The sequence below is a fragment of the Nelumbo nucifera genome, chromosome 6 (genome assembly GCF_055504915.1).
Source record: "Nelumbo nucifera cultivar China Antique chromosome 6, China Antique-T2T, whole genome shotgun sequence".
Lineage (NCBI taxonomy): Eukaryota > Viridiplantae > Streptophyta > Magnoliopsida > Proteales > Nelumbonaceae > Nelumbo > Nelumbo nucifera.
The window spans coordinates 26,450,264-26,476,488 of record NC_142654.1 but is presented as its reverse complement, the minus strand read 5'-3'; the positions used below and the strand labels follow the sequence as shown (position 1 = coordinate 26,476,488).

Genomic DNA, 26,225 nt, shown 5'->3' with positions numbered 1-26,225 from the left:
GTTATCTAACTTAACGGCAAAGGCCTTGACGGCAAGGAGTATTTGTAGTAAAGTTAAAGATAAGGGGGTCTTAGTCGGGAGTTTGTAATTTACCGTAGAATAATTAAATTTTTTGGTCAAATAATTAAAAAAAATTTACGATAATACGTGAAAACGAAAATGAAAACGAGATAATATTGGATATAAATTGATTAAATTCGAAATTTCCACGAAACCCACAACCATAAAATAGTCCCATAAAATGCACCACCTGAAGTTTTTCCCTCCGCTCTCTCACACTTTCTGACTCTGAAGAAGAGAACAGAGTTGAGGAGAGAAGACAACACAGAGAATAGAAAAGTAGAAGGACAACCACTACGGGAACGATGAAACACATTTTCAAGAAACTGCACTTCGGAAGCAATCACGACCCCAATCGGTCGAACGAAGTACCTCCCTCTTTATCATCTTCGTGTGCGTCCGATCATCGTACAAGTTCATCCAGCCAACCTCCGCCGAGTCCTTCCTCCTCCGCTTCGTCACCTACTCCGGCCACGGCCGCCGTCGCTCCTTCAGTTATCGTCGCCGATCGGCCTGATTATTTTTCGTCCGAGGAGGAATTTCAAGTTCAGTTGGCCCTAGCGATCAGCGCTTCCAACTCCGAGTTCCGAGAGGATCCTGATAAAGATCAGATCCGTGCTGCGACACTATTGAGCTTGGGGCGTCTTCAGATTGACTCTGGGAGAGATGAGAGTCAAGCTACCGAGTCTTTGTCGCGTCGATATTGGGTATGTTGCTTAAATTGGTCCTGGTTATTTTAGGTTTACGGTTATTTTGCTTTATTTCCGTGCTTTTTATTCATTTGATTTTCTCGAGCCTTGCATGTTACGAGTAATACTGCATGATCATGAATTCCTGGTTTCTTAGTTTATGATTGCATGTTTGGAAGTTATACTATTTGGTTTGAAATGGAAAATTCAGCGTTCCATGGTACTGATAATTAGGGTAAACCTACCAATACTGTGCGATGCTTGGGATGATCTTGTCGACTTGCGTGACATATTAAATTAGATGTCAAAGAAAGGAAGCCTGAATATGAAATGATGTACGAAATTCAGGCTATGTGGCAATACAAGAATGAAATGAAGAAATTTAGTTGGTTGACAAGGAATATGTTAGCTAGGTAAATAAGGAAGAATTATTTTGGGCTCAATTGTGATTCTTGTTTTTCTTTCCTAGTTTATTTGTAAGTTTCACGGAGGGGCTGCAGCTCGCGCTTCTCACTGGGATGATGTATGAACTCACTCTAATTTGCTTCTGAATCAATAAACTTACTATTATTCATAAAAAAAAATGATGTACGCAATTGAAAAAAAATTGATTGACTAACAAAGTAAATGCAGAACAGCATAACCTACTAAAAGAGGTCATTATGGTCATTATAGAAATCAAATCAAATTCCATCGTTTGTTTCAAAGTAAATGATTGCAAGTGCTGGATGTACAATTCATTCGTGTGAATGCTCTAACTGAAGCATTTTAATTTGCCATTTGAAGCTCAAATGCTCAATAAATAATATGTGATACTAACAGATGTCCTAGCTATTGCATGCCATTGGTCGTACCACTACCACATGGCTTAAGAAATAATATCTGCTACTAACAGATGTCCTAGATATAGTATACCTAGTAATTGTTAGCTGCGTTGTGTCATCTGATAAGTGGTCAGAAACAACAATATTATTCCCAATAATAGATTTTTTTTTTCAAAATAAATGAGAAAAAAACCAATTGCACGAACCTGCCTAGCGAACAATAGAAGCAATAAGGAATTGAAGCAAAATAAGGAAAAGGAAACATTGTTCAAGAAATAGAAGGAAAGATAAGTCATTTCCAGAAGAATATAAAATGAAAAGCGTAGAAGAATAACACATACAAATCTTTCAGATTTTCCAACAGAATTGATTCTTCCCTCTACATCTTTCTCTGCAATAAAAGGTGATAAAAATGACAAAAGCACCATTAAAATTCAGAAACACCTATAAATAAATGCAGATGGAGATGTGGGATAAAGAGATATAAATGTTTGATAGAGATTTTCCCCTTATTTTGGAAGGGTTGCTTGTTTGATATCTCTTTGTTGGGTGTATAGATTTTAGAGAGGAGGACAAAAATTCAAAACCTGGATCAGAGGAGCAATGAATATAATGGTGTCAGATGCATAAGAATGGAATAAAATCAGAAAGCAGGAAAAATCAGAGACTTAGTGGTTTATCAGGCAGGGGACTTGAATTTGTCAGACAAGCAAGAAACTTGTAAACTCATAAAATTATGACAGATGGTTGAATGTAATGATACTGTATAGCTGCCTTTTTAAGTATCCCCATATTCTCCTGCATCATTTAAGAAGTTTATTTTTCACATCATATTAACAGGCACTGTGTGCTCATCTTTATGATCCCTCTTTCTCTCTCTTGCTTGCTCTCTACACACAGACCTATCTCTTTCTGTCTCTGTCTTTCTATCTACAGGCAAACTTAAACACAGTATGATCTATGAAGCTTTTTGCATCAAGTTGTTCTTTCTAAAAAACAAAAATAAAAAAGGTTCAGTTTTCTAGAGAGCTGGTTCAGCTGTTCCAAATTTGAAAATTACAAGGCCAAAGTAGTCAGTATCTAGATGTATTGAAAAAGTTGCAGTTGGCACATGTTGGATGATAGTTCTAAGTCAATTTGGGCTTCATTCAACATCCTGTATGTTGTATATAGATACTTTGTATTTTTTAAATGGGGAAAAATACTTGATGTTCCAACTGTTCTTATTCTTATACTGGAATGGCTATTTCAACAGGATTACAATGTACTTGACTATGAGGAAAAGGTAGTGGATGGTTTCTATGACGTGTATGGGCTCTCCACTGAGCCTGCAAGCCAAGGAAAGATTCCTTCACTCACAGATCTTCAGAGAAACATTGGGGATCCTTCTTTTGAAGTTGTTATAGTCAACCGTGCAATTGATCCTGCCTTGGAGGAGTTGGAGCAAGTTGTCCAGTGCATTGCATCAGATTACTCTCCTTCTGAGGTTGGTCTTTTGGTGCAAAAGCTTGCCGACCTTGTTACAGACCACATGGGTGGGCCGGTAAGGGATGCTAATATCATGCTGGCAAGGTGGATGGAAAGAAATACAGAATTACGGGCTTCTCTTCATACAAATGTGTTGCCTATTGGGTCCTTGAATATTGGTCTATCACGACACAGGGCTCTGCTTTTCAAGGTGATGTATTGCACAAACTTATTTTACCTTGATCTCCCAAAACTAGTGTCAGGGCTAGGGCCTTTTGTTGTCAATTTAGGCCTGCTAACTCAATTGGTGAGGGTATTTTCTTTTGTAAGACTTTTTTCCCTCCAAATGGAGTGTGTACAAGCTTTCATATTGGATGGCCTGCTATTTAAAACATTATAGATCTCTCATATGGTGTTTGGAGATGTTCATTTGAATCACATTGACTTCAATGACAGTGTTGGATCCCATAGTCCATGCTAAGAGGTTATTTTTTTTAATAAATTCTCCTCACTCACTTAAGTTTAGGCTCATCATTTGGCCTTTTGTTTATGCTTATAAAGAGCTTAGTTTCACAGTGGAAGGTACTTTTTGACACTTGAATATAAAGCCCATACACACACACACCAATGGAAGGCTTTGCCTGAACATATAAATCTATTTTTTTAATATTTCCAGGATTGCAGGTTTTTTTTTTTGATAAATGAATGCAATTTTATTAATCAAATAAAGAGTGTACAGTCAGCCTAAGAGGAGGCATGAGGTGTTACATCCCCCTGGAACTGAACAATATGCAAATAAACATACAAGCCTGAATTATTAAGGTAGCCCAAAACAGGTCTCCCCTTGATACCCCTTGTTTGGCCAGAGAATCAGCCATTGTATTTGCCGATCATTTCCAGGATTGCAGTTGAAGTTAACCAATGTAACTTTTCATTGATCTATAACTGATATCATCTGGTTTTTAGGGTTGCAACTTGGGTTGACAATTTGAATGGGCAATGCTTTGTAAATTCTTCAAAGTGGTTACCTGATTTGCACCCTTATTGGTATTTACTAAAACAAAGCTGGAATATTTTCTTGAGAGGAGTTTTCATTGACCAGACCAAGGCTTTTGAGGGCACTTTCTTTCGATAACAAAGGGAAAAATAACTCAGCCAAACAAGCTTTAAACATTAAAACGACAAACGCAATACAGAACAAGTCTGTTTATCAAAAGAAAAAAACGTTTTTCATTTTGATACTTTGACTCAGGTACTTCAAGAGATGACCATACATCCAACCCAAATGATTCTCTAGACATATCTTTAAACTCATTATGAGCCACTGACCAACCAAAATCATTGAACCAGTATCAGCAACAATTCTCCTCTTGTCGCTGCTCTTATTTTCAGAAACTCTTTTATTCTGCTTTCTCTCCAAATGCACCAGCATATGGCAAAAGCAATCATGCTCCAGAAAAAAAATGTTTTCTTATTTCTGGAAATATTTGACTATTTTGAAAAGATCTTGCTTGGTAAGGCTGGATCATATCTTGCTTTACCAAGTAACCTTGCAAAAAAATCTCCATAACAAGTCAGGAACACCTCATGTACTAAAGAGATATAATACATTTTCTTCTTGACACATGCACATTCAGCATTCATATGCCAAACAAAAATCCCTGCACTTTACATGTTCCAAAGTGAGGCTGTTTGAAAATAAAAATCAAGAAGTAGAAACTTTTGTTGATCTAATAAAAGTTAGAACTGCACATTTCATTCTGACATGAAAAGAGTTTCAAGATGTGAAGATGGATGATTTGTTAAGGGGATGGCACATTATTGCTAGTGTGGCAATTTGAAGACACAGAAAGTGATCAACTGGCAACCTCCTGAGACTGGTATATTGAAATTTAACTTTGATGGATACTTCTTGGGCAACCCAGGTGACTCTGGTATGGGTGCGGACGTGGGGTAGCAAGGGATGAAAGAAGCAGCATTTCTGAGCTTCTCAGGGGTGTGGGATTTGGCAATTCTCTGAGAGCAGAAATGATGGCTGTAATTCAAGGTCTCAAGCTGATTGCACAACACACTTGGGAGAAATATATTAGTAGAAGGGGACTTTCAAGCTGTTATCTCTTGGCTTACTTCAGATGAAGAATCTACTTGGAGATTTAGAGCTTTGCTTAGGGAAGCCAAATTGATCAGAGGCAGACTGAACTGCTTGTTCAGGTAGATCCCTAGATCGGCTAATACCTTAGCTGAGCAGGAGTGTCTGTACAAAGTTGTATTTGTGGATTACCAGGGCCTGGGGAACGTTTGTTATGTTAAATCTGTGATATTATGAGTTATGTGTATGGTTATGGTCAGCTTTATGCTGTTTGTACTTCCCCCTGCTGTCTGGCCTGGACATGCTTGTGAGTTTCTTTTTATACAAATGTTTCAATAAACTATAAAAAAGGAGAGAAGCCAAGCAAATGCCTTCTCCCTTGGGGAAGAATGGGTTTCCCCATGCCCCTTTGCGGGTGAGGTGTGCATCCAAATCTATTTAGGACCAAATTTTGGAGAGGGGTGATAAAAGGCTGGCATCATGGAAGACAAATTACCTTTTAAAGGAGATTAACTTAAAGTTATTATTTCTTAAAAGTGTCTTATTATCACTCACAACCTATTGTTTATTTCTCTTCCCAATTCCTTCAAGTGTAGCTGGGCTACTTGCAAAGACAACAAGAAATTTCTTATGGAAAGGCTGGAAGGAAGAACCAAAGATTTATTTAGTGAATTGGATTATTGGAACAAGGTGTGGATATTGACAGAGGATGGAGCTTTGGGTACAAGGAAGCTGAAGGCAGTGAACACAGCCCTCCTAGGCAAGTGGTTCTGGAGGTTTAATAACCAAGATAGCAGCTTATGGAAGCAGGTGGTTGCAACAAAGTATGGGAGAAGAAATTTGGGCTGAAACTCTAGTGAGGTCAACTCCTTATATGCTGTGCACTATGGAAGGGAATTGGAAAATCATACCAAGAATTTATCAAAAGAATCAAATACAAAGTTGGGAATGGATCCAAAGTACACTTCTGGGCTGATATTTGATGTGATGGGAGACCTTTTATGTTCCCTCAACTTTATGCCATATCTCGGGAAACACATTGGTTTTGGAAAATTATGAAATCCTCAATGGTATGGTTATGTGGAACCCAACCTTCAGAAGACATCTTAATGATTGGGAAATGGCTTCCATGTTTAAATTGTTGCAGAAATTGCAGTTTATAATACCCTGTTCAAACCTTGAGGATAAGGGTGGATGCTGGAAGGGTTGGTGATTTTACAGCAAGGTCATTTTATAAGCAATTGATGGACACAACACCTACTAACTTTCTAGCCTCCAAAATATGGCACTTAGAAGTACCTTCTAAGATGGTCTTTCTAGTGTGGCTAGCTACTTTGAATAGATGCTTGACTAAAGACAATCTGTAAAGAAGGGGAATGAAGCTGGACAGCAGAAACTGTGTTGTGTGATACCGGTAGTGAATCAGTCAATCGCTTGTTCTTTCATACCAATTGTTTTGGGAAACTATGGTCTGGGGTGATGAATATTTTTGGTGTTGTGGGATGTTTCCTGAAGTCGGTTGAAGTCTTTCTTCATAGTTGGTAGCTTTAAGGGTTTGAGCAAAGAAGGTGCGGCAGTTTAGAAGGTAGCCCCTCTTGCTGTTTTTTGGGCATATGAACCAAAAGGAATGCTGAGTTATTTGATAATAAATGCTGAGTTACTATACTCTTTTTTTTTGAAGATAAAGGAGATACATCAAACAAGGAGGGTGATAAGATATCACCACACAACAGCCACAAGAATAAGGCTACCTAACTTCAAATATCCAAATTACAGACTTGAAAACCATCCCCTCCCAGGACTTTTACCAGAAACAACAGAAAAACTTAAAACATACAAACAAAAACCAGAAAATGCCAACAGCTTTAACCCTCTATCAAACCTTGCACTACCAAAAGGACTTTCTTCTTTTCCAACCAGGATAAAGACAGGCTTGAAACATAACCTTGAAGGCAAAATAGAATTCTGCTGCAACTCTTAACCTTCCCCCTCATCAGCGGCCACTTCGCACCACCCCCATCATTCTTTGTCCACAATTCCTTCCTCTTCCCCTTTGCCTTCCTCCCAAGCCTCACCCCTTTCCCTAACTCTTGATTTGTTAAACTCTTCCCTTCTATTTTTTTTTTTTTTTTTCAAATTGTTCAATTGCTTTTCTCACCACTGCTTCCCCCCTCTCCAATAAAAAAAAGAAAGAATAAGCCAAGGGACTTTCGATTTCCATTTGTCTATCCACTAGTCTATCAATACCCACTCTCCCCTTCTCAGAGTTACCTTCCTTAGAGAACTCTTCAACTCCATTCCCCCCTCTCTCTTTTCCTCTTCTTCCTTAAACTGAGATTCTGTGACTACAATATTTTCCAACACTCCTGTTCTTTCACTCTTCCCCCCTCCCTCCACTGCCACCTTTTCTATGACCTCCTTCCTAGCTATATTCTCTTCACCTTCCTTCTCTTCTGTAAGCTTTAACCCATTCCTTTTCCCCTTCTCCCTTGGTGAGTCCTCAACTTTTTAATTGGATGGAACAGAACCTGAAATCTTGTTGGCCAAACCTAACTCCAGAGAGGTTGCCTTATCTCTATCTTTCAAAAAGGTTTGATCTCTGTAGAGATAGTTGTTAGTTGTTAGTGTGTGTGTTGTCCCACTAATATTTTTTTTTATATATTTATTCCATGGTAGTTATGGTAATTTAGGCTAGACATATTGCTTTATATTTATTTCTGTTTCAGCAGGGGTATTTATGTAACTCCACTACAGTTAAGATGCAAACTATAAATACTAATCTGATGGGGTGGCAGAATCATTGAACCACACCCTTTCTTTCTCTCTTTCTTCTTCTCTTCTCTCTTTTCTTCTGTTTGCGAACTTCTTTTCTCTTCTTTTTCTACTGAATCTATGTCAGAAAACAATCAATTTCTGGTCTAATTTATCCAAGTCCCTCTAGCCTTGATTTTCGATCCCTTCCTTTTGTAAATTCTCTTGAATTTACAGCAAGGGCCGTCCACAACAAGCCCTTCCTTAAGCTGATGAAAAACTTTGGTCACATGAACAAGCTGCCTGTTTCCCGAACCTTTTGATTTTCTCAACTCCCTTGTTTAAAGTGTGTCGTTAACAGGATTATCCGAGATTCCTTCGATCCTTCTCCTACCTAAATCCATCCCCAAATATTCCTGCTAAAACCGATTTTCTCAAAACTTCCTCCTCGCACACCTGATCGAATCCCACTACACTCATTTCTCCCCTGGAAATCAGGTCCAACTCCCTGCTGTCAATCCCTCTTGAACTTACCTTACTCTTCGATGCATTGCCTAGAGCACTTATTCCATCCCCCTCAACCTTGGCTGGTTTGAAGGAAATAACTGTCGTTGAGACCCAAGAACTCTCCTCTACCGCAGCCCTACCTTGTGTAACACCATCCTCTGATTCCAACAAAAGCACATGAGATTTATACGGGATTATATCTGGGCCTATTTCAACCTTTGAATCTCTTAGACAATTTGACGAGCTTAGCTCTTGAGTATGAACAAACCTTGTGGTCACCCACTCCCAAACCTCTTTCTTCAGGGATTACTATACTCATGGCTAGGGATTTGTAATCTGTTCATAGGAAAACCATATAATTCCTAGTTTGCAAAGGAAAGTAAGTTCATATAAAGTGGGGAGAAACAGTTATGAATCTTTTATGTATATTTCCATCATAAAGTCCCTTTTTTGATGAATAACCATTGTACAGTCTCTTGGTGCAATGTGCCGATATATCTTTATTTTGATTCTGCAAATATATTTTCTATACCTTCTTAAAAAAAACTTGACAGTAAATGACCGATTAAACGTTCTTTCAACCTTCAAGCATCCCTTTGGGTTAGTGCTATATCCACTTCTTCCAGCAGCTTAAAAGGCTTAATTCATTCTTCCATTTCTCTATCAGCTTGTGATAGGTATCCATTCCCCAGAAAATGGCAAAGGGGAATTAAACCTTTCTCTATCAGTTTGATACTTCCACAAGTATCAGCTTGGGATAGGTATCCATTAAGATAACCTTTTCATGCTTTTTGCACCCATATCAGATGCAACCAGTGTTTTAAAAGCAAAAGGTGCAAGGGCCATTTTGTGCCTGAGGCGCAAGGCGAGGCGCGGGCCTTTTTGAGGCAAGGCGCACAATTTAAAAAAAGCCTAAAAAATAAAAAAAGTCAAAAAATTAAAGAAAATGCCAAAAAATAAAAAATTATAAAACATAATATTAATAAAAATATAAACTTAAAATTTAAAATAAATGTTTTAAAAAAATCTATTATCTAAAATTAAAATACATAAACATAATATGTAAAGCATATTCAAATGAGAATTTAAAAATGAAATCAAACATATAAAACCCACAATCTCTTTTTCTCAATTAAATCAAGTAGCTAATGTGACATATTACATTCCTAATTCTACGAGCCGCCTTTGTGCCACGCCCCTCGAGGCAAGCCCAAACAAGTCCATGTTAGGGTCTTAAATTCTGAGTTTTCACACAAAAAAGAATGATTTTATAGTTTTAATTGCTTTTAAGACCCTATATTGTTTTTTTGTGTGAAAACTCCGTGGCATGGGGGTCCGGGGGCGGAGCCCCTGGCCCAGCCGCTAGACTCAGAAAAAGCATCAAATTTTCAAAAGGCGCACGCCTGGGCTAAGGCGCAAGGTGCACCAGGTGCACGCCTAGGCGCACCAGGCGCATGCCTTTTGAATGGGCTGCGTCTAGGACCTGGGCGAGGCGCTTACCCTAAAATGCGCCTCGCCTAGGTGCGCCTTTTAAATCACTGGATACAACACTGCTCAATGTTAGCTGGGCGGTGGGATTCTTTGCTGTTATGGGTGCTATTCCTAACAACTTCTTGTTGTACTTTTATCTTTTTAAGATTTAATAAAATTCTTTGAGTTGCTGATCGAAAAAATATCAGATACAACACTGATACACATGAACATTTTTAGAGTAAACCTTATGGCATGCATGCTTTAAAAACATGTGAATTTTATATTTTACAAGCACATTATCACTTACATTTGGAAAGTTTGTAGATTTTGTAACTTGTAAGTTAATCACTTTTTAGAAGAGATAATTATCGGGATTTGAATAGCAGTAAGGGAATGGCTCTATGTGTAATTATATAACCATATAGTACTTGTAGCTTATCAAAGTGCTTGTTTATTCCTATGTACAATTTTTATTATCATTGATAATATTTAACAGTTACTGAAAAGGTCATTACCTAATGTTGACCCTAGCTACCTGGGGTCTTGGGAGGGGTGGACTGGATAGACCTAACCTTTGGCATTTTTATTTTCACAAAGTGGCCGCTCTTAGGCTTGAACCTATGTTCTCATGCTTGTCAGCCTGAGATTTTGCCATAACACCAGTAAATGGGACATCTGCAGCATTGAGATTTTAGAAATGATATTTATCTTAAAAAACTAAATACATGGTAATGTTGTATTAAATGGATATATCTGTTTCATGGATGCCAAGAAATGGAGAGTTGCATCCTTATTTCCCATACTTGTGTCCCTATCCATATCCATATCTGGGCATCTTAAGTTATGCATATATCTTAAAATATTCTTTTTTATCTTTTCATTATTTTCAGATTTAAATAATGTTTTCTTATTTTTTAATCATCAAGGTAAATTTTATCGATACCATTAGAAATATACAATATAAATTTACAGAGAAGTACATTCAGGTGTTTCGATTGGAGCCGGCCAATGCTGCTCCCCTCACTGCATAAAGAAAAAAAACACATAGATCAGCCAGATTTAACCTTTACCCCAATGGTTATTCATCCCTTACCAGAAACTGCATACTAGCTCTCTCATGAGCTAGTGAAGAATTAGGAAACCGAGGTATCGAGGAGAGCTTAGTGTTTTAAAAGCGCAAGGCGCAGGGGCCAATTTGTGCCTGAGGCGGCGAGGTGTGCCCCTTTTTGAAGCAAGGCGCAAAAATACAAAAAAAGCTAAAAAAATACCAAAAAATTCAAAAAAATATTAAACATAATATTAATAAAAAACATAAACTTAAACTTTAAAATAAATGTTTTAAAAAACCTACTATCTAAAATTAAAATACATAAACATAACATGTAAAACATATTCGAATTAAATCTTAAAAATAAAATCAAACATATAAAACATTTTCAAGCATGTAAAACCCACAATCTCTTTTTCTCCTCAATTGCATTACTTAAAGTAGCTAATGTGATGTAAAACATATTACATTCCTGATTCTATGAGCCGCCTTTGTGCCACGCTCCTTGAGGCAAGCCCAACCAAGTCCATGTTAGGGTCTTAAATTCTTAATTTTCACACAAAAAAATAATAGTTTTATAATTTTAATTTCCTTTTAAGAAGATATTTTATTAAGATGAATGAATGAGAAACATTAGCAAATAGGGGGTTCGGGGGTGGAGCCCCTAGCCCAGCCACTAGGTTCAAAAAAGAAAAAAAGCGTAAAATTTTCAAAAGGTGCATGCTTAGGCTAAGGTGCAACGCACATCATGCACACACCTAGGCGCACCGGGCATGTGCCTTTTGAAAGTGCTGCGCCTAGGACCTAGGCGAGGCACCTACTCTAAAATGTGCCTTGCCTGTGCGCCTAGGCGCGCCTCAGGTGCACCTTTTAAATCACTGGGAGAACTCTGCTTCTAATATGTCACCCGAGTACTTGCTTCTCTGATTTGATTTCTAAGGTTCCACAGCCCCAGCCATTCCTCTTTCAACTAGCAAATTAAAGTCTTGAAATCTCCTACAATCAAACATGGAAAGCTAGATGATCTAGCCAAACTTAGCCCCTGAAGTACAGCTTGTAATTTTACTCATATAGAATTTCCTTCTCCAATTGACCCTGGAAAGGCCAAACTTATACCCCCATCATAGCCTCTAAAAGCACTGCCTATTGGTTGAAATAATGTTTGCATATTCAGAAGGGCAGATAACTTAGCATCAAATAAAGCTGCAATTGGGCTTCAATTTATAGAAATAAGGTGGTTCTCAAAATAGTGGTGGGTAGTTGTATGTTTTCCAAATTGACCTTGTGATTCTACTTCCTTCTTTCTCTGATGCAAGCTTTTGTAAGCATCATTCATAAAAAACACCAAAGAAATTGTCCTAGATATTCCATTAAATCATGGAGTATGGAAATTTCCCTCCAAGTATTTAATATGAGTATTCTTTTGCTTCTTTAGCTTCCACTGAAGATTTCCTCAAGTTTCTGTTGAACATTGTATTATTCATTAGATTTTTTATAAGGTTTTGTTAGCATTTTAATTAAGTCCTTGCTGCTTGCAAAATTTGACTACTTGACTACTTGTTCTCTCATGTACCTTTTCTCTAATTGCAGGTATTAGCAGACAATGTTGGCATACCCTGTAGATTGGTTAAAGGAAGTCATTACACTGGCATTGATGATGATGCTGTAAACATTATAAAGTTGGAGAATGAAAGGTTACAACTTATAGTTTCCTTTCTTATCCTTTTTAGCTTGTGGATTCTTGGTCTGGTTTGCATCTTTATTTATTTTCTATTTTTCTGATGGAAAGTGTTCCTGGAGAAACAGTCATTCTTTTGTTTCAAAAACATTTAGTTTTATAAGTTCTTATTGTTGGATGTATATAAGTATGATTTCTTTTTACATTTAAATTGTAGTCAAGTTGACTTGAATTACAGATTTAGAGTTGTAATTGACTGGTTTTTATATGGAGCCATATGGGAATTGAGTGATCCTTTCTTCCATAGGTGATACAATTTCAGGGCCAAGTCAAGAGATTGAATGACAAGAATTGAATAGTGTGTATGTTGGTTTACCTCATTAAATATGTCCACTATTTTTGACCGTTTTAGTTGATAAAGCATCTCAAGCAAGGAAAAAGAAAGGCTAGTCTTGTCTTATTGGTAAAATTTTTTCAGTGAAATTACTGGTGGAAAAGACTCTTCTGTGAAATTACTCTGGATTCATCATGTCCAGAACTTCCAAACAAGATGGTTAGTTGTGCATTAGACTAGTGGGTCATTTAGTGAAGTAAGCTTGGGTTTATAGATGAGAAATTGTATTGAAATACTAGATTCCATAAACTCCTCTCTCTCTCTCTCCTCTCCCTCTCCCCAACCGGGTTTGCTAGTTGGTCATTCAGTGAACTTCCCTAAATGACCCAAGAATCTTCCGTGTGGCAACTTAGTTTAGGGCTTGAAAGGAATCCCTATACTTCTGGCCCCATCCTTTATTAATGGAAAAATTTTTGGCCCAAAGTTCTTTGCCAAGTGCTCAAAATAAAAAATTTTCTTAACTTTTATATGAAAAATGAAAACTTGGATGGAAATTACAGTCACTTACATCAGTTACATCACTCCCTCAAATAGTTCCCTTCTATTTACCTCTCGCTTAGCTAGTGCATTTGCTAAGCTATTTTCTTAATCATCATCATCTAAGCCTGGTCTTAACTAAATGGGGTTGGCTGCATTGAATCCTGTTTTTCCATTCTGTTCTGTTTGGTGCGATATCTGTTGTTAAATTATGGCGCTTAAATAATTTCTTTCACTTCCACCCAAGTCCTTTTCAATCTGCCCCTAGTTTTCTAGCTCCTTCAACTTGTAACAGATCATGTTTTCTAACAGGATTTTGAACATGCTATCACCCTAGTTATTTTTTTCCAACCTCTTTGCTACCACAATAGAGATTTTGAACATGCTATCTCCCTAGTAATGGGTCATACTATTGGCACATATAGTCCATTTATTGATTTCAACCAAGATGAACCCAAATGTATGGTAATTTTGTGCTTTGATACTTGTTGCTTTCCGGTGTAAGGTAAACTACAGATCCATAACAAATTGTATTATTTTACATTCACAGGGATTATATATTTATATGTTACTAGTGATTATTGTGTGCGTTAATATGGTCATTCAAATGTAGGCTTTACAGCATAACATAAAAGTGAACATTTTCATGAAATATTATCTTTGTTATTATTGTGTGTTAATATGGACTACTAATGGTCTAGCAAATGGGCTGGCTAAGCAAGGGGTAACATGGAATTCTATGTACTTGGGAGTTGGGAGTTATAGAACAGGAGGGGTGTTGTACTCGATAATTATTCTGCATGGTTGGTTAGTTGAGGTTGACCACCCTATGCCTTTATGTACACTCTTTTTAATTTATAACATTCGTCATTGTTATTGTTACTGATCAAAAAAAAAAAAAGTCCTACTCATAATGATCGATATTCAGTATTTGGTTTCCTTCGTCAAAAGGCCATAAGATAATGAATTGTGACTGAATACCCATTTATTGTTCACTAGTTCAGTGGCATGTACAAAATGCATGTGCATGTGGAGAGAGGAAAATAAATGGACTAAAGTTTTTGATAGTCATCTTTATTTGAGGCTGAGGCGAGTTTTGGCATTGTATAGTAAAGATTATAGTGTAGTATATTTCTCTTCAAGGATACAATTGTGGTGCTATTAATCTCTATGGTTATCAATCTGGTTCCTTTGGTAATGAATCATTTTCTTCACGAGGCAAGATTCCTTGCAAGAGAAAATTCTTGTCCTCGTTCAATGTATTTGCTAAGAACTGTGCCCTGTACATACATTTTAGTTCTTGTTTGCTTGAGCTCATTCTTGTGGAGTATTTAGCCTTGTTTCCTTTTCTGCTATTGTTTTTAAATCATTGAGCTCATTCTTGTGGAGTATTTAGCCTTGTTTCCCTTTTCAGTTAACAAAAGAAAAAGGAACCTCGTAATTTTTTATTACTTTTAAGTTTCTCTTAGTTATTGTTAGCCCTTAAATTAGTGGATCTAATATTTATTCTTCTGTATCCAGGGAGTTTTTAGTTGACCTCATGGGAGCCCCTGGAACACTTATTCCAGCTGATATTCTGAGTGTGAAGGATGCTTCCTTTAACTCATATACTCCAAGACCAAGTGAAACCCCAACTTTTCGTCCAGTTAATGAATTGGGAGTTGAGTACTCAAGACCAGAGCCATCACGTGGTGACTATAAAGATGGTAATAGGAAATCTGTTGCTGAGAATAATATAACAGTAGGTAGTAAACCAAGTCTGCAAGAAACAGTGGCAATACCTTCTTTCTCAGGTGCAAGTAGTGGAGTTCTGCCTACCAAAATTGGGAACAATTCTGCTGGAACATCCAAGAGTGTGATTCCTGATAGACAATCACATTATGCTTCATCTTCTACAGGTGTAACTTCTTCCCAGAACAAAGGAGCTCGTGGTGGCCTTGTTCTTGGTGATAATATGAAGGATCATCTTAATGTAATGCCATATTCTCAAGATACCATTGAAGACTCAAGAAATCTGTTTGCAGATCTTAATCCATTTCAAATAATTGGATCTCACAAGATTTCTGCTCAGAACAAACCTGCAGAAAATAAAGTTAATGACTACCAGAAAAGGAGAGAAAACTTTGCCTCAGGTCCTGGAAGACCACCTTTGCCGTTGATGTGGAAGAATCGTTCTGCATGCAATGAGGTACCCAGGGCAAAGCAGTATGAGTTTGTGGAAGGATTATTTCCAAGGAAAAATCAAGAAGCTAAAGATTATAGTGCATCGTCATTAGCTTCATCCAGCTCTGCTACTTTGGAAAAGGTCCGACCTAATATCCCTAAAATGAATGTTTCTGGGGTCTCTGGAGTTTCTTGTTCTGCCAGTACAAGCAATATTGGTGAGGCTTCTTCCAGCAATGATAATTCCCAGTTGGCATTAAGCTCAAATAAATACAATAGGCTACCCTCTGAAGAAGGTGGCAATCAAGCAGATAGGCCATTGACATCAATTCAATCTCCAGAGAAAAATAATAAGAAAGAGTATGATCACAGAGATGGGGAGGCTTTGCAAACTCAGGTAAATGGGACAGATGAAGACAGAAAAGATGGTATTGGCAAGCATGATCCTAGAAAGTGTATTCATGATCGATTTTTGGGTAGCACTAATCTAAAATTGAAGGATCAAGATAGTTCAAGCTCACTGTTTGATGCCCACCCAAGTAGGTTGGATCCAATGCTAGATGATGTAGCAGAGTGGGAAATTCCATGGGAAGATCTTGTCATTGGTGAAAGGATTGGACTAGGTAAGAATGAGGAAAAAAAAAGTTGGATGACCTGTTTTGGGTCTGGATATGAACATATGGCAAAATTTCTCTTTATCTTCTATCCCTTTAAGTTTTTTACTTTCATAATTTTCTCTATGAAGAAATAGTATTCTCTTCTGCCAGAGATGAAATCATGGATTCATCTTTCTCTATGTTTGTAAATGCATATGTTCATGTGCATGCACTTTTTTGGTGTGTGATTAATTGTTCTTGTCTTGTGAATAGGTTCATACGGGGAAGTGTATCATGCTGATTGGAATGGCACAGTAAGTTCCCCCGTCCCTCCCCTGATAATAAGAACAATCTATTACATTTTTTTTTAGATGTTCCTATTGATGTTCTTCCCCTTCCCTACCCCCACCCAATAACTTATTCTTGATTTTCTGATGAGGGAATACAGACTAGGTAATATAGGAGATAAAAGGCCCACATTTTTTTTCCTTTTTTGTAAAACAATAGTTTTGCTTAAATTTCTTCTCTTTTTTGTTTGAAATTGGTTCTCTTTACAAACATCTATTTAGGAGCTGCATCACATTCTATGCAAAGCAGAAATGTGGGGCAAAAAGTCATGGTTTATTTATTTGTAGGAGTTCTATCTACCTTCAAAGGCATAAGAAGCAGCTACTCTAAGTTGCATCAAAACTAGGACTGTCTAGTGAATATTATTAATGGAGTGAGGTAATGACTAGTTTCTTTGCCTCCCTAGTCCCTATATGATGCATCAACTAGTCGTTGTCTAGGATTTCATTAGTTGAACACAAAAAAAGATGTGCTCCGTTGAAGATTATGATGGAATTTCATATAATCTATGTATTAAATAAGATCGTGTGATGGAAAAGATATGAGAAAGAACTTTTAGCATAGGCATCCCTGTTTTGCAATCATAAAGACAAGGCCTGATAGGCTGAGAGAGATGACATTTGATCTGCAGAAAGAGGAGGTGGGGGTGGGGCAAGGGACTAGGGTTGCAATTATTTATGAAGAAAAAGGGACTAGGGGTGCAATTGAACTAAGGCAAGCCGAACTTCAGCATGTCTTGGCTTGGTTCTACTAAAATACTCTATAATTCAAATCCCAGTTCAAGTTCGTTTTGAATTCTATTTCCTGTTTGAGTTTGGTTCGATTAAATATTCGACAAGATCAAGTTCAGTTAAAAAATTTGAAAAGCAAATTAAGCTTGAATTCAAGCCTAAATTTGACATATCAACCCTGCTTTTTCACATTTCAAATAAAGGAGATATCAATAAAAATATCAATTATTCTAACACAAAACCTGCATGAATTGAACTAGAACTGAACATCAAGTTGGTAATATGTGTACTTGAACTAGAAAATAACGATAACTTTAAACACAAAATCTGTATGATGTCAGTCCTGCCTTCAAGTGCAACATGTTTTGCTTTTTAATTTTTGATAAAAATGACACTGTATATTCTAATATTATATGTTATATAAATTGTTTAATATATGTTATATAATATGTGTAATTGCATAGTGTAAAAATATCTATATATATAATAAATGTTTTTAGAATATTTTATTGGTCGAATTCTAGTTTGAAGAACTAATAGAACTTACCCTGAGGTTTGAACTTGATTAGCATCAATCTTGAATCGATTCTAATCAAATGCGAGCTCGAACTGTTTGATTAAAGCTCGATTCGATTTTACCCCTACTAGGGACTGTCTAAAGTGGTCCCTTGTTTATGCTAGCTTCTCTGCAACAACATACCAAAAACCTGAAAGAATTTCCGCAACCCTCAACCATGTACCAAAGAGATTCTGGTGCAGGACAGGACCTTTGACTTTGAGGTGATGAGGTTTCTTGCATTTTGTACTTAGAAGAATTGGTTCAACTAGAATTACTCTACAAGTGTTATTGGCATTGTACTTAGGAGTGGAAAAATAACCTATCCTTGCTTTAGGGTTTCTGTGAATCATTGCTATATAAAAAGTATCCTACCTTCTAAGAGGGTTGAAGAAATCTTGCTCAGTAAGCAAGCATTTTTTTCTCCATTACCTTGTGGAAATGATTGTGGTGCATAGTATTTAAATTGAGTTGTTAGTTGTTACTTCATGAGCAAATCTAGAAGAGTAGGTGGACAATTCCAGCCTAGAAAGAGGAGATGCTTGGCATCATATTTGATAAATTAATGAAAGATGTGAATCAGTCCTCTAAAACTGATGTAAACTTGGAAAAATTAGAGAGAAAAAAAGGAAGAAAAGAAGAGAACAGCAGTACAAGAGAAAGAAGATGGAGAAAAGAGGAGGAAGAAGAAGAAGAGTTCGAATATCTCTTCCCTCCCTTCTCTAATCCTTTTACTAAACTTCAATATTGACATAATTATAAGTATACCCTTGAGTGGGTGGCAGCCAGCTAGGCAGTAACATAACATAAGAAGAACTAGCAAAAAGAAATAACAGGCCCATTAAGATAGGCCCATTAGCTAACAGATAAATAAAAACATACTACAAGAAAAGATATTAGGGCCCATTCGGCTCAGTCTCTTTACAATGAAATATCTCAGTTACCAATAAAAAGGGTAAAAGACTTAAGCATACCCTGAGTTTTCATAAATTGACTTAAACATACCCCAAGGTTCTAAAATAGACTTAAATATACCTTGTTGACTGACCCCACTGGGCTTAAAGATACCCTTTATCAGTGAAACGTGACATGCAAATTCATTTAAAATTTTTAAAATCCTATTTTTCCCTTACCCTCCATTCTTGGATTATATGGATGCCAGAAAATCCTATGTTGCTGATCAGAAAGAAAAGAGACATTTTCCTAATTAACCACGTTTTTTTTATCTCACGATTCACTTATTTGTCAAGCAGCATGATTGGAAACGTTATTCCTTTTTCTCAGAAAAAAATAAAGTATAATCTCTGAGTGCAACTCAAAAAACCTTATCCCAACTCTCAGGGTACATAGGTTTCATGAATGCTCAAATTATCTCTTACTTAGTACTATGACGACCTGTTTTCTTTTTTATAAAAAAGGAACAAATGGTTTTGTTTCTTCTAATAATAAGACAAAATCTGCTGCTCAAATAATAAGATGAAATCTTCCTGCAGTCACAAAATCCAAGAATGAGGCGATGAGTTTAGACTTTAGACACTGAAAGGAAGAAGCGAGAGCCAGGATGAGAGAGAGAGAAGGGGGGTCCAAGTGTGATCATGATGAGGCAGTGTAGATAGTGTCTTCCATTTGGTTCTTTTTTGAAAATGTGAAAGAAAACAAAGGGTAAAAGAGTTACAAGGTATGTTTAAGTCCATTTTAAAAACTCAGGGTATGTTTAAGTCTTTTACCAAAAAAAGTATTTGCAAACTCAGGGTATGTTTAAGTTCATTAATTATTGTGATAATTAATGAATTAATGAATTGTGTTATTGATAAAAAAAAATCCTCTTTAGCAAGGAGATCACAGTCACTTTGCTGTTGTTTCATTTACTGATGAGACGATGAAAAATGATCTTGTCATCTTTTTAGAGATTTACATCACAGGCAACTCATTTTCTTACAACCAAACAAACAACAATAAAATTAGAATTTGACATGAGAAGAGAAGATCTGCTTTTCTACACAAACAACTATATAATAAAAGGTCAAAATAACTAAAATACCTTCATGGGCAGTGTTTTTGCTGTTTTAGTAGTATGTATTTTCCAAGATGGACTGGGTTATTCTCCATAGACTGACATATAGTGGAGACATTGGCTAAGTTGGGATTTATGTGCTGCAGAGGGACATATTCCTGTAAATGAGAAGGGATTATCCCTATATGAGATATAAATCTGTCTCTATTCTATTCAATTGTGTTGCAGAGGGGCATACTCCTGATGTATTGACATCTTTCCTTGACACTGACAGGCAATTAACTGTGGACCTTGTCTTGGAATTGTAGAAGTAGATCAATTAATGAAGTTGTTTGATTTTCTTTGACAGAATATTGGATATCCTCCTTTGAACTATTGCATTAGTGTTTCCATCTAGGGATGCCAATGGCACAGGTTGATCAGGGACACCTCACCCCTCCCCTGTTGAGAGAGGTTTAGTACGCTCCTAATTGGACTAGACTCTGGTTTCGGTTGGAGTGTCAAGTCATAACGGGTTTAGGTTATGATATATCTTTGCCCTTGTTTTACTTTGTCATATATATTTCAAGCACTTTTACTTTCTTTCCTATTACTTCTTTTTATATATATTATCATGTCTCATCTCTTGTCTTGCCCCACCTTGCCCTGTCTTTATAAATCATAACATGTTGGCCCAGTCAATTCATATGATGGGTGGGTTTGGGTTGGGTATAGTCTCGTTAAATTGCGTCCAGTTTAGGCTAACTCCTTGACATATCCCCATTTCCTTCTTCTCTGGTTTCTCAGATGTAAATCCCTTTATTTTCCCTTTGTTGGCACCAGTGTCTGTGGTTATTCTTTTTTGTATGGTGCTGCTTTGGTTGGCTTTCTGTATACAGTCTTGCAAATAGAGGTTTTGCCTCTTTTCTTTTTCAACAGAATCTTCACTTATCAGGAGAAGAAGGAATCAAGAAGTTTTCTATTTGCCACATGTTTTGTTTTTATTCAGAAATCCAATCTTTCTATGGGATTGGTTGTGGTGATGCTAATGGCATGTCTTCCTTTGACATGGCAATAATTCAAGAGATTTTCTAGTGATCTCTAGGGATCTTCTATTATGGTTCACTTGAATTATACCAATAAATGAAGAATTTTCAAATTATACGACATGGAAATGTTTAGAACAATATAGAGTATTATGAAATGAAGCAGTTCATTTTTTCTATGGTTTACTTCTCATTTTCCAAGTTCAATAGTGAATGTTTCTGTTTGTCTAATAACTCTGGGAGATATTTTAGTGATTAACTCTTTAAAACTGTTCTAAACCAATCAAAGTAATATACTATATGGTTCTGATTATCTATTGTTTAACCACAGGAGGTAGCTGTGAAGAAGTTTTTAGACCAGGATTTCTCAGGCGATGCTTTGGATGAATTCAGAAGTGAAGTAAGTGTCAAGTTATCCTTTCATGTCTGCATTCTTTTGGTGATCAAAATGGAACCTATTGCTGGAGCTCTTTCCTTGATCAACAATTATTAACCAAGCAATCTGGTGTTTTGCTTTTAAATGTCAGGTACGAATCATGCGCAGGTTACGCCATCCAAATGTTGTTCTTTTCATGGGTGCTGTGACTCGCCCACCTAATCTCTCTATTGTCACCGAGTTTCTTCCTAGGTATGTTTTGATGCTTCCTTTTTCCCTCTGGTTACTTACCTTCAAATTTGGACCACTGTCTTGCAGAAGAAAAAAAGAAAGCATTGTTGTGATTGTCTGTAGCTTGAACTAGGCTGATTGTACTCTTCCTTACTCTTTTTTAAAATTATTTGTTACTACTTCAATGCATGTCCTATTTGGTCATGGGTTATAATTGTTGGCTTTTAGGCAATATTGTTATACATTTTCTTTAGTTTTTCAGAAGTTTGTGAGGTGTTCTCTTTTAAACTATTCTGATTTTCCAGGGGAAGCTTATACCGTATTCTTCATCGTCCTAATTGTCAAATTGACGAGAAGCGCAGAATAAAAATGGCTCTTGATGTGGTATGAAATAATCAAACATGTATACCCTACCTTTGACCAATTTTTTTCTTTGTAATTTTTAATTGTTTATGGCTTTATTTGCTATTAATTTGTTCTTTAATTCTTCTAACTTAAGGAACTTTCAATGTTGTGCAGGCTAAGGGTATGAATTGCTTGCACACTAGCACACCAACAATTGTCCACCGTGATCTGAAGTCACCAAATTTATTGGTTGATAAGAATTGGAATGTAAAGGTAGGAAGTTTTTGTAGTATTCTGTGTATTCTTTTATTTTTAGTGTTTACTAGCTTATGCAAAGGTCCATATGATGAGTAGCAACACATTTAATTTGGAAGGAACAGTGGTTATTCCAATGTTGAACTCTATTCAGTTTGTCCAGTGAGGTCAACTTGGATTTGCTAAAACGCTGTCTAGGTTGTTAAAATTGTGAACATATAATGTTCTAATAAATCTATTTCCCTAGATATAATGCAAAGTGCTTTTTCATTTTTGTTTTTCACCTTCTAAAGATATTTTGGCTTATGGTACATTCATCAATTTTTCTGTAATTTAGACCTTATCTATTATATATTAATTCTTATTGTTTCTTTTTTGATCAGCAACAAGAAAGAAGATTTCATTTGTTAATTTACTATCTATTGTGCATTAATTCTTATTTTATGGTTCTGCAAACCGTATCATGCATATTTTGTCCTTATGCATGAATTATTTGTAACTACATTAGTAATTTAGTTTTAAAAAGTGCAAAAGTTGCTATTTTAGAAAAATTGCATATGGAAATTCAAATCCTTTATGTGATACATGCATTTCATAGTTCAAATAGGTTGTTTCTTGACTTATTCTCTTATTTTTTGACTAGACAACCACTTTTCGTATGCATCCCTGGTCAACTATGTTGTGGGCTGGCCTTTGTGCATCATCTTCCGAGGAATAGGATGGTGATGCATTTAATGCGAATCTACTGGATTCTTTAGGATCCAACGCAATTATTAATGAAGTGCTTCTGCTTTGTTAGTTTGGCTTTGTATTGTGTTCTGGCTATATTTTTCATCATAAACAATTTTTTCTTCTTGATTAAAAAAGTACTTACTGTATCATGTCAAAATTATATACCAAGAAACAAGAGTTGAACCCTTGTCATTCATTTCAAAGGTAGCACCTTAACCATCTAGCCGCCACTAATATTTGAGTTATGAATTGCACAATTTATTATCTATATTTGTTTTGCAACTCATGGTCGAACTGTTTGACCCGTGACCTGGCAAGAATTTTCCAGTTTTGTGTCTGGCCTGAGTCTTAAAACACTGTGTACTATAGTTGGGATAATGCTTGGATGATGATGATGCAGGTTATACTTTGACATATGCATGCATAATTGATAAGAAAAATATGGGTTTATTTTATGGATAAATAAGAAAAGATGGTTTTATGTGCATACATATCTACATATGCATTTATGCAGTGTTTATGCCTATCTGTCTGCACATATGTATCTCATTGGGAAAATAAAACATTGTATGTTATCATAATCTGTGCAAGGTGATTAGGTGACTCCTGGAACTGACTAGGCAATCTGGTATGAGAAACTTAAAAAAAAAAGTTGCAGTTTTGATAATAGATACATATGCTTGTCAAAAAATTTTAATGATAACCTAGAATCTACATTTAGGTGAAAATAAAAGCCTGGCAGTAAGGTGCCAACCAGCTGGTTGGTAAGGTCTCCTGCTGGTTGTAGCGGAGACTTGGGATCGAATCCTGCCTGCACCTGGGTTGGGGGATGGGCTACCCCCCCGTTGTGTAGCCCTTCAAAAGAAATAAAAGAATCCTGGCACATTTAATGAGACATGTGTAAGAGGTGTCAAGAATTTTTCAATGTTATATATGGTCTGTAATCACCTTTATACCTCTCCCTCTTCTAGTCCCTTCTTTTTTTATTACTTTTCTGTTGGCTATAATCCCATTCTAAATCTCTTACTATTGTTCTTACAAAACAGTTCGATAATAATGAGTAATTTAGTTTACGGGGAAGCCAAGTTAAACAAGAAAATGAAATAGGAAGTAGAAGAGGTAGGGTTTCAAGAGAAATGGGGTGGGAAATATATATATATATATATATATATATATATATTAATTTTGAGAGTTGGAGTATTAGAGTGACCCTTAACAGTTCTGTTCAAGTTTTTTTTTTGGGGGGGGGGGACCAAGGACCCAATTTACTACATTTCTAACCCAGCCTCCATTTACTAGTTATATAAATGACAGTTTTAACATAAGTTGGGGGGGGGCAAGGTAGTCTAGAAAATTTGCATAGTCCTGAGGATAAATGAATGGAACCAATATTGGATGCACCAGGGTCCTGTCCTCCTGTTGAGTATTTTTCTTGTTGAACTTTCTTTGATATATATTTTTTTTCAAAACTATTATTAGCAAGAAAAACTACTACTTGAAAAAGGAGAAGAGATGGGGGTTAGGAACTCCATAGTAATCACCCCCAGAGGCTTCATTTCATCTCATGTTGTCTCCATTTTCCTCATTTTCAAATGCATTAATAAAAGATAATAAGGGATTTTTCGTAGTATTCAAAATTTTCCTTATATCGTTCATTTGTCATAATAGTGCATCATCCTTTTTATCCCTTTTTAGAAATCTTAGTAAATGAAACTAAACTGTGGTTGCAACCTTGCAGGCAGTGCCTAGGTAGCCTAGTAAACCCCTGGCTTTTATCACTAAATTCTGTGGGTCTCTGTTATTGCCTCTTTTCTGCTTTATCTGACCCGAAGTTGCAAACAATGCAGGTAAGTGATTTTGGGCTGTCACGCTTGAAGCATAATACATTTTTGTCATCCAAATCCACTGCTGGAACGGTGAGAACAAAGATATCCTTCTATAACTCTTTGTGTATAATAGTGTTAAAATATAAGATATTTTTGTCATCCAAATTCACTGCTATATCTTCAAGAATCATAAACCAATTTGCAGAGATGGCTATCATTTTCATTACACAGATGTGCTCACTTATGAGTGACAAGATATTTCCCAGTCATCTTGGCATTTCTCCTTCTGATAAGTGTTTTTTTTAATACTTTAGCCAGAATGGATGGCACCAGAAGTACTCCGCAATGAACCATCCAATGAGAAGTGAGTTAATTTACTGAAACTCTTCTGTTTTTCTTTTTTTTTTTTTTCTGTAGTGTAACACAACTCTGGTGTAATATATTTCTTTGACTGCTAGTTGTTTCTCTTTTTCTTTTTATCTTTCTTTGCTTAGCTTTGCCTGCTTGTTACCTCTGTTTCATACTTCTCAACCATACCACATACCAATTGCACTTGACCCGGTCAAGATAGAGTTCTGAGGTGGCAGGATACCTTGTGTGTGAAGGGGAAAGGGGGGAGGGGGGGAGTCACTAGAGCACAAAAATACATGTACAAAATACAAAATCAGCAGAGCACAAAAATACAATCAATCTTTCAATTGGCAGCCCAAACTGCTTATTCATTATGGTGTCCTTTATGTTTACCTGTGCAGGTGTGATGTCTATAGCTTTGGAGTCATTTTGTGGGAGCTTGCAACATTGAGAATGCCTTGGAGTGGGATGAATCCAATGCAGGTGGTGGGTGCAGTTGGGTTCCAGAACCGCCGGCTTGACATCCCAAAAGAAGTTGATCCCTTGGTTGCTAGAATAATTTGGGAATGTTGGCAGACGTAAGATTGAAAATCCCTCTCACTCTACACGCACACTCGCACACACAAAAAAAATGCACAACTATACACGAGCTTACAAAAAAAAGGCTGCTTAGCACAGAATCTAACTTTCTGCATTTAAAAGAATGAATTTTCTATCTTGAATTTGGTGCTAAGGATTCTATTCTTTTCCAGTGAGCCAAACTTGCGCCCCTCATTTGCACAGCTCACATCAGCTCTCAAGTCCTTGCAGCAGCTTGTCGTCCCTTCCCCTCCAGACCAGCAAAGTGCTCCTTTGCCCCAGGAGATTTCAGTAAATTCAACATCATTAAGTAGCGTTTCAGCTTCTCAAATGTGAATATAAATGAAAATAAGCTGTTGCTTTTTTGTATGGTGAGGGTAAATAACTGGAAAAAATTATTTTGGCTTTGGATTGGTGTTGGGTCAATTATATCATTGTATGTATTTGCTGCTGCTGCATCTAAAGACCGCAGCAGCAATTTTTGTACAGGGAATCGGGAATGCCCATTGTTCCATTCCGGGAAGACAAACTGTGGTCTATATGTCTATATGCTTTGTAGAGGGGAAAAGTCATCAAACATTCATACTTATAATCCCATGGTGTAATTTCAATACAAAGTTCCGTTTGCAGTTTCATGTAA

General features: G+C 36.6%; 1 protein-coding gene across 3 annotated transcripts; it reads left to right on the top strand.

The window, feature by feature from the left end:
• Window positions 1–221: 221 nt before the first annotated feature.
• Window positions 222–26,225, top strand: EDR1 (Protein kinase superfamily protein). Of its 3 annotated transcripts, none has more exons than XR_016077281.1 (13): window positions 223–767; window positions 2,829–3,251; window positions 12,499–12,602; window positions 14,979–16,243; window positions 16,490–16,530; window positions 21,222–21,290; window positions 21,418–21,518; window positions 21,803–21,881; window positions 22,017–22,115; window positions 24,677–24,745; window positions 24,974–25,019; window positions 25,408–25,584; window positions 25,759–26,225. XR_016077281.1 is itself a non-coding variant. In XM_010260766.3 (13 exons), exons 1-13 carry the CDS (start codon window positions 366–368, stop codon window positions 25,919–25,921), a joined length of 3,042 nt encoding a protein of 1,013 aa, XP_010259068.1. In that variant the 5' UTR covers window positions 225–365; the 3' UTR covers window positions 25,922–26,225. The 3 variants fall into 3 exon arrangements, 1 of the variants encoding a protein (XP_010259068.1); XM_010260766.3 differs by having other exon boundaries at window positions 225–767; window positions 24,970–25,019; XR_016077282.1 differs by lacking the exons at window positions 24,974–25,019; window positions 25,408–25,584; window positions 25,759–26,225 and having other exon boundaries at window positions 222–767; window positions 21,803–21,900; window positions 24,677–24,693.